The sequence below is a fragment of the Trachemys scripta genome, chromosome 6, assembly GCF_013100865.1.
Source record: "Trachemys scripta elegans isolate TJP31775 chromosome 6, CAS_Tse_1.0, whole genome shotgun sequence".
NCBI classification, from domain to species: Eukaryota; Metazoa; Chordata; order Testudines; family Emydidae; genus Trachemys; species Trachemys scripta.
In genome coordinates, this window is record NC_048303.1 from 22689987 (window position 1) to 22706389 (window position 16403).

At 41.3% G+C, this 16403-nt stretch overlaps 1 protein-coding gene across 4 annotated transcripts in view; it reads right to left on the minus strand.

The window, feature by feature from the left end:
- RANBP3L (RAN binding protein 3 like) overlaps positions 1 to 16121 on the minus strand; it is a 48559-nt gene extending 32438 nt beyond the window's left edge. For 3 of the 4 annotated variants that reach the window (XM_034774250.1, XM_034774248.1, XM_034774249.1), the window contains exon 1: positions 15485 to 16121. In XM_034774250.1, the coding sequence (XP_034630141.1) occupies positions 15485 to 15746 (262 nt within the window). In that variant the 5' untranslated portion in view covers positions 15747 to 16121. The remainder of the gene's footprint in view (positions 1 to 15484) is intronic. The other variant, XM_034774251.1, reaches the window with a different exon arrangement.
- Positions 16122 to 16403: the final 282 nt, after the last annotated feature.

Genomic DNA, 16403 nt, shown 5'->3' on the forward strand with positions numbered 1-16403 from the left:
TCACTTTTAGAACATGTGAATTAAACTATTTATCGTAATGCAGCATTTAAAATTAAACTGGGATCCACTGAAAATTTTAAATCAAAGTATTTATCATCTTCTAAAAATACAGGGCTTGGTCCTGCAGTCCTTACTCAAGCAAAACTCCCATTAAGCCTACTGTGACTTGTGCCTAGTTATGGCTGCAGGATTCGGCCCCATATTTTTAAACTTCTTTTAGACCAAAAATAATGCTTTTCATCCAGCAGGATCCCAAAATACTTTACAGACTATGGGCTTGAGTCTATTTCCAAGCACACCCAAAATTCCCTCAATTTCAATAAGAATGCTAGATAGATTAAACAGATATTGTTTTGGGCCAAATTCTAATGTCCTTACTCAGTTTTTGCTTAGTCCTTGGAAAACAGTACCTCATTACACCCCACCTTCTCATATAAGGCTTGATATTACACACTGAAGTTAATGGGGTTGTTGCTTTGACTTTAGTGGGTGCAGGATCAGACCAACTAGGCCATCCCTGTAGTAGCTGAGCCCGTTTAAAACATCTCTTAATTTCATCCAGCATTCAGTAGCTAAAAAATGCTCCCCTGCAACCACTTTGGCCAGGTCACACCTCTCCCTCCTTGAGTCTCTCCACTGGCTCAGGATCTCGTCCCACATAAAATTCAAACTCCTTGTCATAACTTTCAAGACTAGGTGCTGGTTTGCCCCAGCCTACAACATCTCTCCTATTTCCTATCTTTCATCATTATGGACCAGATCCAAAGCCCACTGAAGTCAATGAAATACTTCCACTGACCTCGGTGGCTTTGAATCTAGCTCTTCATCCTGCCTACTCCTCTCACCATCCTTTCCTTCCTCCCACTCTCACCTCTTTTTTGGTACTCTTCTGTATAGTTGGAAAGTCATCTCTATTCCTCTCTGCCAAAGATCCCTGCTCTCATTCAAGTCCCCCCATAAACCCCACTTCCTGTGCTATCTGTCTCTAATTTAAAAGATTCAAGTTTATAAGATTTTCTACATTATTATTGATTAGTATTTGCAGTGACAGCTATGTGCTTCATAGAAAATACACAGAAAACACATCCCTGCTCTGAAGAGCTTACAATTGAAGGCCCTGACTTCAATGTGACTACTCATGTGAGTAAAGTTAAGCATGTGTGTAAGTGTTTGCCTTATTGGAACTAAAATGATGACCATGACAGACATATGAGGATTTAAAATCACTAGGAAGGAGAAGGAGGAAAAAGTACATGAGTTACAGAAATGAGCATGCATAGTCACTGAGTTAAGATATATATCATTCTTGATGGTTTAAAAGCACAGGGGGGTTGTTGTTTGTTTTTAAGTGGAAATACTCAATTTTTGTTATCTTCAGAAGTCAGTTTTTAAGAATGATTTGAATGAGACACTCTACCTAATATAAATCACATTATTTTTATTTGCTTTAACCATTGTCCCCCCTTTTCCTAACAGTTTCTTTTGTTTGTTATCTTCGTGTTCAGTGTTTGTCTAGTTTAGAGCCAAACTGTTCCTGGCTATAACCTAGGAGTTGTAGTGGGGAGGGTTTACTCCACCCTTGAAACTTCCCACAAGTGTTTGGGACAATTGCAGTCCTTGTACTAAGGGGTGCACAGGCACTGCTTCCTCTTTTCCCCCCTCAGCATGCAAATCACCCCCAAGAGGGCACAGAGGAGGTGGGGGCATGTCACACATGGCACTAGAGTTGCCATGCATCCAGTTTTCAACAGGAATGCCCGGTTGAAAAGGGACCCTGGCGGCGCCGGTCAGCGGCAAAGCAGGGCTAAGGTAGGCCCTGCTTGCCCTGACTCTGTGTAGCTCCCCGAAGTGGCCAGCATGTCCAGCCCCTAGGCGCAGAGGCGTGAACCATGGCCAGTGGGAGTGGCACCTGTGAGGGTGGGCAGTGCTCACCATGCAAAGCCGCTTGGCCAAGCCTCCACATAGGGGCTGGACATGGTGGCCGATTCCGGGAGCAGCATGGAGCCAGGGCAGGCAGGGAGCCTGCATTAGCCTTGCTGCGCCACCAACCAGGAGCTGCCTGAGGTAAGCACCACCCGGATGGAGCCCGCACCCCCACCCCGACCCCAAACCCCTGCCCCAGCCTGGCAAAAGTGAGTGAGGTTGGGGGAGGGCCTCAGAGAAGGGGCAGGGCAAGGGTGTTTGGCTTTGTGTAATTAGAAAGTTGGCAACCCTACGTGGCATCACCACCACATTTTTATTGTCCATTCTTATGCATTCTGTAATTATGGGGGCTGATCAGTGCTGGAGTACATCAAGCCCCTAAGGTGCCAGTAACATGTCAGTTACTTGGAGGCAAATACTGTATGTGCTTCAGCAGCTAGACTTCGTAGGCATTAGCCCCAGTGAAAGGTAATGTTCCAGGGCTGGCCCGAAAGGGAAAGGGTGCAAACACCCTAGGTACAGAGGCTTAAAAAGTTACAGTTCAAAGTGGGGCAGCCCAATGGAGAGTTGGGGCTCTTCAGGCCTAGTGCCTGGGATGCCCTCTCCAGTCCAGTCTCTATTCAAGCAAATAGGGGCTTACAGGTTTCCAGGCGAGGATCAGTTAGCAGTGTGTCTCTGATTGGGGCCCCTCTGCACTGGCTCCCTGCCCAATTGCTGCTGTTCCCCCGCATAAGTCCCACACACAGCTGCATCCAGTGTGATATCTGGCAGTCACAGTCTGTTCTGCATGTGGCTCTGTACACAGTTCCTGGGGCTGCTTCTCTGCAGCGCCAGGCTAGCTATGCAGCCACTGTTTTCAAATAGAACCTGGTCATTTCCTGGTTCAGGACCTTTCCTCTTCCCTTTCCAGTAAGAAGGGTATGTGCAGTGGGGACAAGCTGATTTGAGTTGCTCTTAATAGATGCCCATTTTCATCCCCCCATTTTCTAGCTATTTCAACCAGTGGACTAAAGACCCCAGTTCTGCAACCCCTTTCACACGTGACTTGCCTGGGATCAATTACTCGAGTAAGGCTCAGGCCTTTATACAACTCCTGTGCAGCAAGCAGACTGAAAAAAAAACCCTTTCAGTAATGAATGGACCAATGTAATTGCAAAGGAAGAAGCAAAATTTGGCCCACTCTGGTCATTTGGTGTCTTGCAACAGGGGTGACCAGATAGCAAATGTGGAAAATTGGGACAAGGAGTGGTGGTGGTGGGTGTAACAGGCACCTATATAAGACAAAGCCCCACATATCAGGACTATCCCTATAAAATCGGGACATCCGATCACCCTACTTGCCACACACCATTTTAAAAACACTGAGATGGCTGAATATACCTCACAAAGATGTGATTTTTATAACAGGGATTTCTCACAGGATCAACACATTAAAATATCTCTTCCCTCCCCACCCCCCACAGGTCTGCAAACATAAGAGTGACATCTTTATCTTGGTTTGCATTCCCACTGGTGGTCAAACTGTTCTAATTGCACAATCAGTTGCTAATGGTATAATAAGCCTTCCATTAGAACGGGGTGGCCAAACCACAGCTCGTGAGCTGCATGCAGCTCTTTTACAGTTCAAGCTCCCCACGCTCCACCCCATTCTCTACCTACCAGACTGGAGGGGCAGGAAGCTCAGGGTTTCTGCCCTCTACAGTGTGGGCTTCTGCCAGAGACAACTGGTGCCTGCTGAGAGCAGCAGCCCCTCCCGGCAGCTCCTATCTGTTTGCCCCGGCCTCTCCACACAGAACGAACACCTGGGTGCTGCAGGGAGGGGGTACTGAGAGTAAGAGGGTGTGTGTGCCTGGGAGGGCATGACTTAAGCTGTTGGAGATGAACCTTTAAATTGTGCCCCCCCCCTCCCTTTAGCTTCTTGGGGAGAGGCTGCAGGGATAGCTGCTGCCTCTCCCCATAGCTGCAGCTCCCAGCATGCTGGCTCCAGCAGCTGCAGTGCACTGCAGTGGGGGACCAAACTGCACTGTGTGACCAAGCAAGGCTAGAAAACCCTGGCAAAAATCAGGAGGGAACGTGACCCCACATGCCTCCCCCCACGCATCACTTCTGCCCAGTGGAAAAGGGACTCAGGGCTTCAGCCCCTCAGGGCATGCCTGCTGGGGCTCAGGACTTCAGCGGGAGTGGGGCTGACGCCCCAAGCAGGCACCTCCCATAGGGCTAAAGACCTGAAACCCCCCTCCCTGCAGGGCTAAAGCCTTGAGTCCCGGCAGGTGCCTCCTGTGGGACTGAAGCCCCGAGCCCCAGCCAGCCGCTCCCTGACTCTTGAGCTTCTGAAGATTGTCCTATGTGGCCTGGAGGGTCAGTAAGTTTGGCCACCCCTGCATTAGAGCTTAACACTTAGTAATAATATATCTGAACAACTGTTAAATTACCCATGTAAATAAGTATTGCTCACAGAAACCAGGTGCAAAAACATGAAACTGATTATTTATCACTGGAGTGAACTGGTAGTAGTTTAGAAATAAGGTAATAATTATAATAATTAATATGGAGTGTTACTATGGTTATTTTTTAAATTTTCAAAGTAATTTACAAATATTGTGGCCCATCTTGCAGTCCTTACTCTTTTTACTCCTGCTTACACAAGGGCTGAATTTAGCCACATCAGTATTTCTGGCAATGAAATGTAACACATCTGTGATCACCAAGGACGTCATGGTTGTCACTATATTGTCCACCACAGACTTTCACAGTGAGAGCAGGAAGAGAGCTTTGGCTCCACAAGCACAATCCCCCACAACTTCAACTAAAGGAAAATCTCTGTTAGCTGATAGCAGCAAAGGACATGTGCTGCAGCACTTAGAGGAGCAATTCCAATTCTATCCAGCAGAGGGGGGAATAGTACATATAAACCAGTGGCTCTCAACCTTTCCAGACGACTGTATCCCTTTCAGGCATCTGATTTGTCTTGCAAGTTTCACCTCACTTAAAAACTACTTACTTACAAAATCAGACAAAAATACAAAAGTGTCACAGTGATAACCACTGATATAAACAATAACAGTTCATTGCGATATTCATTTATTAAATACAAATATTTTTCTCTCTCCCCTCCCCCATTTATTAAGGTTCAAGCTTAAATACTAAAGGACACCTTCAAGTTACCTCTTAAAATGTAAAATCCAGCACAATATTTTAAAGATACATTTACCATTTTAAAGCCTGGAGCATATTGCATTAGCAAAGAAAGAAGTGGAGTGAAAAAGGAACCCGTTGATTCCACATCAGCTATCACTGAGTCAGCCTGGCTGGAGCTAGAAGACTGCAGGAAACCCTTTGCCAGAACACTATTAATTTTTTTTTTCAATAACAGTTCTAAACTGTAAAAAGCAACAGAGAGTCCTGTGCAGGGCCGGCTCCAGGCACCAGCTTAACAAGCAGGTGCTTGGGGCGGCCAAGAGAGAGGGGTGGCACCTGCGGCAATTCGGGGCAGGTCCCACACTCCCTCTAGGAGCGAAGGACCTGCCGCTGAACTGCTGCCGCCGATCGCGGCTTTTTTTTTTTTTCCCCCGCCAATTGCCACCGCCGATCGCGATCGCGGGTTTTTCTTTTTTTTTTTGGCTTGGGGCGGCAGAAATGGTGGAGACGGCCCTGGTCCTGTGGCACCTTTAAGACTAACAAATGTATTGGAGCATAAGCATGTACATGCATCCGATGAAGTGGGCATTCACTCACGAAAGCTTATGCTCCAATACATTTGTTAGTCTTAAAGGTGCCACAGGACCCTCTGTTGCTTTTTACAGACCCAGGCTAACACGGCTACCCCTCTGATATGGTTCTAAACTGGGAATTACTGAGGAAAGATTTACAATTGGTTGGTTTATGGCAGAAAATTGTGGAGCTAGGATATAATGGTGCTCGTTAGACATTCATAGGTGTATTCTGTTTTAGAAAATAGAATCATCATTAACTCCACTTGTGCCTGAGGAAAGAGCTCTTCTCAGAGCATTTAATCAGAGGTTACTGATACCACCTGGATCAAGTCATGTCATTTTCAGGGATCTATGCTGCTGCTACCAAAATCAGGGGAAAACCCTGTGTATGCCCAGTAGTGTGGGTATTGTGGGTGTTCAGGCCACTCAGCATTTTCCTGGAATGAACCCATTAGTAATCTTTATAAAAAAAAAAATCCTATGTATCAAATTATAATAAACTTTTTAAATTTTTAGCATGTTTAAATAAAAATCTTGTACAGACGTCTACTAGGAATGAGTGATGCAGACCTAACTAATCAGTGCTGTAAGGCCAGTAACACTGGGGAATTTGCACACAAAAATGACTACGTTAATTCTAACTGTCTTGGCTCAATTTTTGCATTGCTGAAGAGGGTTGACACTGTCAGTGCTGCTGCATGCTGGGAAAGGGAGAGGGAGGAGAGGGACAGCTTCTTTGTTTCTTTAGCATCAGCAGGGGGCATACGAACAGGCACAGTGACTGGCACAGTGTCCCAAGGAAGAGGTGGCCCTTTGTCATTAGCAGGAGCAGAAGCCACGGACATACACACAGACAATGAGTCAGGGCCAAGAAAGGGGAGGGGTAGGATTGGGCAGCCCCGCCTCCTCATTACAGGGAGGAGGACACACAGACAGACACAGTCTGGTGAGAGACTGGATAAAACCAGGTTGCTCCAGTCCTGAGCAGTTCAACTACTTTTGGGTGAAGGAAGCTGCTGGAAAAAAGTGACCGCAGAAGCTTGCCAAAGGAGTTGCCTCTGAATGCTAGGACAGGAATAATCCACCACTCTCAGCCAAGAGAAGGAGTGCCTGCCCATAAATAATCCCCACAGATTGGACTCCTTTTCCCTTTCTACAAATCCCTTGAAGCTGCTGAATTAGAAAGGACCTGGCCTAATGTCTCATGCCTTGAGAATTGTAGAATGATCCCATGTGAATCATCTGCATGGCCAATCTTGGTTCCAATATCCTGCTTAACATGTGAGGAATTGAAACCTGGATCTGATATTCTGCTCTCCCTTACATGTGAGGGATTCAGATTTCTGGTCTAAAACTTGCTCTTCCCTATGTTTGTGGAGCATGGATCCTAGCCACAATATTCTGTTCTCTTCCATCTGCTCAGATCATGGCTCCCAGCACTATCCCTCTGCTCTTCCCTATGTGAGCTCTGAGTTATGCACATATAGGGGAAAGCAGAATATTTGAGCTGCCATTTGAGTTCCGTACACATACATGAGGGTGGAATATTAGAGCCGAGACTGGCTGTGTGGGTCTCCAAGGAGTATTTTTCCCTATGGCAGTTTTTAAAGAATCTCACTTTTGATGAAGGATTGTGCAATATAAATTCTTATTCATGATTCTTTTTTAAATCAGTCATTTAATTCACCACATCTAGAAAGCCTTGAAATGTTAAAAAGGAAATGTAGGACACATTACAAAAAAATCTCCGTGGCTTTTACTTCCTTAAACAAAATATCCAAAATAGGATGATGAAAAGAAGATGCTGCGAAATGTTGGATAATAATATTGTAATTACAGTATATACAGACTATTACAGACTATAATTAATTACAGACTATATTTTCAGACTTCAATCTGGTCTTGCACTTGTTGTACGTGTTTTTAAGCACTGTCACCTCTGCATGCAGGTAATAGGTTCTATCAACTGCACATGCACAAATGAAGATCATGTTTTTAAAATTTGGCTCGGGGGAGAAAAGGAGATCAAACTTGGAAAAACGTGATTGCTGGATGCTGAGTGAGCACAGGAAGCATTAAGCAGAAAGACAAGCAAGGATATAGCTGAATCCAGGATGTAAAATTGCCTACATTAAGTCTACCTGTAATGTGAAAAAGTCTGTTTACCCAGCTAGGTGTGTGGTAATTTCAGCCTGCAGTGCAAAACTGTAAGATTTACTTTTATTTTTATTGATTTTCTGTGTTCCCAAAGTTGACGTAGGTTTTTTTTTTGCCTTGTTTTTAATTTAAGGAAGTTTTTGGCTGGTTTGGGATTACTGTTGCATATTATCCTAAGGACAGGTAAATGATCCATGGCCTTGGAGGACAGATTGGAGGGAGCCCTGAACTTAAGTCCAGCTCAAGTTCTTGATCAGAAGCAAAGACCAAGGTTGCTTGTCAGTGCCCTGGCTTCAGACACCCCAAAGCATGAGAAAATCCTAAAAAACAAAGGATGAGAGATGGGTTCATGAAGAAAAGATAACAGTTACAAATTGTTTTCTCTTTGCAGTCTGCAAAATTAATTCATTTTCTTTTGCATCTAAAAATATATAAAAAATTGTTTTACCTTCAGTGTTCTGTGGCTCACATTTTTGCAGGTGTTTGAAAACATTTTTTAAAACAACAGTTTCAAACGTGGATACCTAAAGTTAGGTATCTAAATATATATTTATACACCTAAACAGAAGTGCCTGTATCTCCTGCATGTTGTACTCTAGTAGCCTCCACTGACTTCAGTAGCATCTGTGAGTGCACAGCAACTCTGAAAATGAGGCCAATTTTAACATGAATTAAGATTCCTAAATGTAGGCATCTGCATTTAAAAATGTCGACTCTGTTTTTTGTAGTTCAAAATCTATATTTTCTTTGCCAACTTTGACTGTAATTATAAATCAGTGCTGGCTGCCTTATGTTAAGGAGTGCTGTCATAGCCATGTTGGAACCAGGATTTTAGACAGACAAGGTGAGTGAGGTAATATCTTTTACTGGACTGACTTCTGTTGGTCAAAAAGACAAACTTTCAAACTGAAGAAGAACTCTGTGAAGCTTAAAAGTTTGTCTCTTTCACCAACAGAAGTTGGTCCAGTAAAAGATATTACCTCACCTATCTTGTTTCTCTTATATTAAGGAAATAAATAATTGATTTTCTCATACAGAGTTCTGCGTTCCATTCCACTCCATCCCACTTGCTAATGTTCCATTCTGGGTGAATTAGAAAACCAAGAAACTAGTGAATTCTGACATAGAATCTTAGGTCTGGAAGATTGGGTTGCCAATGGCAACCCTCCAGGATTGGCCTGGAGACTCCAGGAATTAAATATTAATCTTTAATTAAAGATTATGTCATGTGAAGAAACCTCCAGGAATACATCCAACCAAAATTGGCATCCATACTGAAAAGGTCCTCAAGAGGTCTTCTAATCCAGTCCCCTGCACTCAAGGCAGGACTAAGTATTATCTAGACCAGCCCTGATAAGTGTTTGTCTAGCCTGCTCTTAAAAATATCCAATGTCAGGGATCCCACAACTCACTAGGCAATTTATTCCAGTGCTTAACTACCCTGACAGTTAGGCAGTTTTTCCTAATGTCCAACCTAAACATCCCTTGCTGCAATTTAAACCCATTGCTTCTTGTCCTATCCTCACAGGTTAAAAGAAATTTTTTTCTCTCTCCTCCTTGTAGCAACCTTTTATGTAATTGAGAACTGTTTTCATGTCCCCTCTTCTCCAGACTAAACAAACCCAATTTCTTCAATCTTCCCTCATAGGTCATATTTTTGTACACCTTTAATAATCTTTGTTGCTCTTCTCTGGACTTTCTCCAATTTGTCCACATCTTTCCTGAAATATGGCATTCAGAACTGGACACAATACTCCTGTTGAGGCCTAATCAGCACGAAGTAGAGTGGAAAAATTACTTAGAATAATTAGGCTCTCTCTACTTTACTAGGGATGTACCAACACCTAGCTTTTGTAATATAGTTTACATGACAAATATTATTCAGGAGCCAGCCAATGAAATTTGAAGAAAGTAAAATGTTAGTAGTAATTATTAATCTTCCAGGAAAGTAAATATTAATGCTAGATTGTGGCTATACCTTACAGAGTGAATTAAATATTCAAAATTAGGCTAAAACTGGAAAAAGCTGTATTTTAAAAGTTTCCCCACACAGCTGGCCAGTCTTTTTCAGGCTGTTTTGCTGATGTTGTGATACTGACCTGTTGTAAGGTAAGTATCTCAAATTTTCACTGCTGTCTTTCATCCAGTTCACAAATCGAGAGGTCTTAAAATGGCCAAAGGATCCATCAAGATTTGCCACAGCTCTTGCTACTGTTAGAAGTCTTTCCCCTATGTTGTATCTATTTTGTGATGTGGCTCTTTACAAGTAAGTGAAATCCTGCTGCCTGACATCTTCTTTGGATTTTTTTATTCTTTCTCATTCAGAATTTTGGTCTTTATAAGAGCTCAGTGAAATGTAGAAAGCACCATTTTTTAAAACACAAAAACTATTAAATGAGAAGATCAATGTCTTTGAATATAATTTCTACCCTTATATTTCTTGGTACAGTGTTGTATAGTATTAGCAGGCTTCTGCACTTCACTTATATTGTATCATGTTTTCACTAACATTTGATTATTATTTGCAGAAATTAATACAGCAACACTTACATGAGCTAATGTAAAAACTATTTAACTGTATGATGAATCCTTAGAGGAAAAAATCAGAACTAGTTTAAATGTTCTCTAGCGCAAAAAGCTAATAGCAGTGGGACATTTTTGTTTGCCACTTTTAGCATCAAACCACAGACACTATAACCAGAAAATTGTCTGAACCACGTTAGGCCTATCAGCGCTGCAGTACAATCTGCATAGTATACTGTTAAGTACAGTATAATATGGCCTTGTTCACATACTTTTTTCTAAAAATAAATAGAATCCCCACAATTGCCCTCACCATTCAGCTCTACCTTATGATTGTGAAGATAACTTTATTCTCGATGTCAATATATTTCTGTTTTGCTGAGTTTGCAGACAGAAACAGTGTCAATATTCAGGAGACGTGACTATATTCACCTTAACTAAATGTTACTAAACTTCAAAACTTATTGATAATAATTTGATTGCTAACCCTCATAAACAAGCAGCCAAAACACAAACACTTAGATGAAATACCGTAAACCAGAATGAAAAGTACAGCTACTGTAAATCAGGTTTGGGATTTTAAGTTTTCTAGCTCCTAGGAAACAACATTCAAGAAATAAAATTAGAGTATATGTGGCATGTTTTGCAAAGTTTTATTGCTAATATTCTGCAGACATATTATTTCAAGTGATATACTATTTAGCTATCTTGTGAATGTCTTGGGAGAAGTAGAGAGGAAAATTATATTCCTCACTTATTGTGATTTTGGTTATTACCTCTTCAAAGGTACTTGGATATTACAATGATGGACACTCACAGGAGACATACCTAGACAGACAGATAGGTTTGCCCTACCATTCATTAAAATTTGTAAGGTTTAGAGTAATTGATCACATTTAAAAAGCATTACAATATTATTGTCATGCACGATATTCAAAACTATTAACGCTAAGAACAGAATAAAACAAATATGGTCTAAAATATAGGACAGATTCTGATCTATTATAAATCAGAATAGTTTCAGTGAAGTCAGAGGAACTACATTAACTGTACACTAGCTGAGGATTTGGCTCTAAATTTGTCTCAGAAGAGCACACATCAGAGTTAAGTTGTGTACTGATATTTCCATCCTTCTGTAAATTCCACATAAAAACATAGTTCACTATTGTCTATGATCAGAAAAAACGTAACTCCCTTCAGAAGCATAAATTGCAGAAGCAGACCAAAAACCACACGTTAGTGCAAAACCAATGTGATGATTTTCTATATAAATTTATTTTGTTTCATTTCTAAAACTGCTTCTTAGCACATTACTTTTGGATACAAAGAAACAACTGTCTACATTCCTATAGATAGATGGCAGCCAAAAATCAGTGAAGCCTTATGGCTAAAAACAGGACTTGCCAAAACATGCCGGTGAAGTGTGGTTTACATTTTATAGATCTGATTAAACATCACAATATAAAATCATAGTTAGCTCTCAGGCAAGTGGGTGTGCAGCAAGGATTTCAGCCAAGCTCTCAGGTCCCTTCCTGATCTCTTTGAAGCGCATAATCCTAGTTTTCATTGCCAAAACTCAAGTGAGGAACATTACACTGGATGAAATTAGAGATACAGGAAAAACAGTAGTTTAAATCTGTAAAATGCAGAGAACCTCCTGCAAGACTTTTAGACAAAGACTTTCAAAAAATAGTAGCCTACAGTTAGGCTCCTAAATTTCTATGTATGTTCCTGAATAACAAGCCTGATTTTTAAGTTCTGAGCATCCAGGAACTCCCAATGAAGTCACTGTTGGTTGCTCAGAACTTATGAAAATCAGACCAGTTATTTAGAGACCTAAGTATGGACCTGGGACCCTAAATTTAGACTCAGAGGTTTAAAAATCTTGGCCTTAATATCCTTGACTCTATTGACTTCAATTTAAAAGGAGTTGAGAGTCCTCAGAAGTGAACCCTACAGGATCACATCCCAGGAAAATTAAAATAGTCCCCCTACAACTTTATACACAGCCAGATTTAAATCCATATGATAGCAGCTCTCTCCCAGCTAATTTAAATATATTTTTCTATTAAGATTTTGTGACACAAAGAAATGCTTTATTAAAATTCAAATACTCGACATCTACTGTATTCCTTTTATCAGCCACAAAAAAGCAAAACCCTGAAATATAAAACAGGTTAGAGGAGTAGCATGGAGGTAAATTCGACTCTGCAGTCCTAGAAGTGACCATCTTCCATCCATACCACATCATCAAACTGTGGTCCTGTCAGACTTCACAAGCTAAGCAGAAGTGGGTCTGACAAGTGCTTGGAAAGCAGATATCCAAGGACATTGAAAGGCGCAACAGGAAGTGTTTTTGGTAGTTTTGTTGGTGGTGCACAATTTTTAAATGATGTCTTAATGAGATGTCCACAGTAGATCTGGTCAAAAATTTTCCAACAGAACAGTTTTCCATTAAAAATGCTGATTTGACAAAATCTAAATATTTGGCAGGAATTTATTTTCCGTGCAAACAAACATTTTGTTTCAACAAAGTCAAAGCACTTTGTTTTCATAAGGTCAAAGTGCTTTGTTTCAATTGTATCATTTGACTTTTAAGTAAAAATGATAATCAAAACGAAGCACTTCAACCTTATTGAAACTTTTTTTCAGAATTTCTGTTTTGTGAAAAATTTTGTCTTTTTGTTTCAGATTGGGATGATAGAAAATTTTGAAGTGTTGGAATTTTCAGCAGAACACAAATTTCAGGCTTCAACCAGCTCTAGTCCAAACTACACTAGTCCACACTGCAATGAAACACCCACAGCTGGCCCGTGTCGGCTGACTCAGGCTTGCTCGGGCTACAGGGCTGTACAATTCCTGTAAAATTCCGGTGCAGACATTCAGGCTCAGGCTGGTGCCTGACCTCTAGGACTCTGTGAGGGGGGGAGAGGCCCAGAGCCCAGGCTTCAGCCTGAGCCTGAACGTCTATACTGCAATTTATAGCTCCTCAGCCCAAGCCCACAAGTCAGAATCAGTTGACAGAGGCAACCATGGGTGTTTTATTGCAGTGTAGACGTACCCTACATTTCACGGAAGAGATTCCTGTATACCATACAATGTGCTGATGAAAGACACTATATAAAAGGCAAATAAATATACATTGTCAACCTCCGTTTCAAATAGCATGATATAGATACAACTTGTGGGGAAAGTTGTGATGGGAATGAGATAGGGAGTTACACAGCCCCACTCAGAGCAACAATGATTCAAGCCTGCTCGGGAAACTTAGATTCCATTTCTGTTGTATTTAGGAAAAAGAAAAGGACAGAGCACGTCCAGCTAACTAGGGCCAAATAATGCTTTTTAGAATCGCTCTTTTATAATATCTTTCCTATGTTTTTAGGGCCCGAGCCTGCAAATCCTTCATCACACAAATAGCTCATACTCACATGAATAATCCCACTACTGCCAATCATGTGACCAAGGCTTTGCAGGATTGGGCCATTACTTGTTAGGTCATGTTCACCCCCTTGCATTAATACTGTACTAGCCACAACTTCTGTTGCTATAGGGCTCAAGCACCCTCTGTTTGTTCTGTGGGGAGTGGGAGTTACCCAAACGGTGCTATTTATTATCCCACGCCAATAGCGTGCTTTTATAGCATGGAGCTATGAAGGATTTTTTCTAAAAATATCCTTGTTCACACTGGTCATAATAACTTGGCTATAAGCCTGCTCCCTGTGATGTTTACAAACACAGCATATAGATACATTATGTACACAGCAGTGGCCAGTACAGTTCCAAGCACAATGTGGGCATTGGATAGGGCTTAACAAAGACTTTTTAAAACCTCAAAGACTATAGTCTGTGAAAAAACGTTAGGCCTCCTTTCAAACAAGTGCGTGTTGTAAGTATTTTTGGAAGTCACATCACAATAATGTAATTTAAGCAGAGCTGCTATGCCAGCAGTAACTGTGCCACTAAACCAGTGAGACTGTGCCAAGAACAAAGAATTGCTTAATAAACACTCAAGACTCTCTGACATCCCCAGGCTCACTATTATTATATATAACCTAACACTCCAGCCCATTCAGTAGTCATCTTAGGAAGGGTCATAATAATTAGCATACATTTAATATTTGTAAAGCATAATACAAATATTCAACATTACAGCATCCTAGTTAAGTATTAGTTTCCTCATTTTACGTGTGGAGAAACAGACATAGAGAAGGTAATGTTTTGATCCAGGAAAGCAAGTAAGTACATACTTAATTTTAAGCATGTGAATAAATGGGACTACTTGTAGTTAACATTAAGCATCTGCTTAAATGTTTTGCTGGATTGGGGCCTAAGTAATTTGCCCAGAACTATAAACTAAATCAGTGGCAGAACCAGGATTAGACTTCAGAAGTGCCTTACTCCTAGCACTGTTCTCAGTGCACTAGACCAGCTCTTGGTTTAGCAATAGTTTGTACTATCACACACAGGTTTTTTTAAATCGGTCAATAACCCAGAAACTTTTTCTTGATAGTGTCCTTCCTCCTTTTGAGCTGCTGTTAATAATTTCAGATAAATCACTTTCAAATAGTTCCTCTTCCTGCTCCTCCAAAAAGCCGTGATTTTTTTTTTCTTTTCGGTCCACATGTGTAATTATGGGGCTCTTTGGTGAGCCTAAATGAGTCAGCCCCGCTCTCGTTGCCAAAGTGCTCAGCATAGGACATAGCATTTAGTACAGCCATGGCAGCGAGTGCCACTTCCACGAGCTGTGCTAGGCCAGGCCTTTCTGAAAGCTGCAAAGGTTTCAATGACACAGAACTCAACATCCTTAGGAACAAAGAGGGACTGGAATTTAAATTTATAGCAAAATCTAGACCTGGGACCCCTCTGGGATTTCAAAATGCAACACTTCAACATGCAGTCTTTTTTAACTCAGCGGGAAGCACAAACCACAGATCCTTGCAGGGTTACATTGGTAGAATCATAATTTTAAGAGTTTAGGATGAAAAGCATTTCAGACCAAATTCGGTCTTCATTTACACCTTTGCAACCCCATTAATATTACTGGGACAGCATGCGTATAACAGGGAACAGAGTTTGGTCTTTATGCCTACAACTATCCCATTCACCAAAAATATATTTACTGTGGGAGCACAAGTATACAAAACATTAGGTCATACAAAACGTACCTGTGTAGCATTCATCGCTGCGGTTTAATTCGCTGTTACCCGAGCTGTGGAACTGATTGCTGAAGGTTTGTTTTTGCACATGAGTACTAGTAGCTTGGTTCTCGGTCCAAGTATCACTGGGACATCCTCTTCTTTTGGTGAGGCAAGGTTTGTCCTTCATGTGATGCACAGAGCTGACTGTAATATTGTTACCTGTGCATGAAGGTCCTATCCTTGTATATAATACATTTGCTTCACTAGCAGGAACTTCTTGGTGTCTCATACTTATGGTTCTTACAGTTAAAAAAAATACAGTTTCAGCTTCAGTTTATTGGACTTGTGGTTTAGTCTTAACAGCTCTTCTTTTGAAGATAAAAAAACCCCAAACCCAAGCCTAATTTCAGTAGTTTAAAATCCTGCATAGAAACTATGTTTTCCAAATAGCTGCCCAAACACTAACAATTCCTGCTTTGCATTCTTCTGTTGAGATGAGCTTCTAATGCAGAAACTCAAAGTAACATCTTGTTAAAGCAGTTACACTAGATTCAAAGAACATTGCTCCATGGCACAAAATGTTGTAGATGAAGTAAAGCAAGCATTTACTGAGTACGCTCTTGTGTTACTGTCTCTGACAGCTAAATGTAGAGTTCTTAGCAGAGGCTGGTCTTTGGGAGGAGATATGTAAAGCCAGAAAGATTAACATAATGGGGTGGGCAGTGAATGACGCCAGAGTCACTTTGCATAGCACTTACCAAAAAGGGGATAGGGAATGGTTTCAGAAGATTCTGTGTTTTTCTAGTCATTGGATCCTCACAGGCAGAACAGCTTCATATATAAACCCCAATTACCTTGTTTTACTGACAACAGTAGAGCAAATTAACAATTAACACTAGGTGTATGAGGGTAAGTGTGTGTGTGTGAGAGAGATTTGATGAAAGTT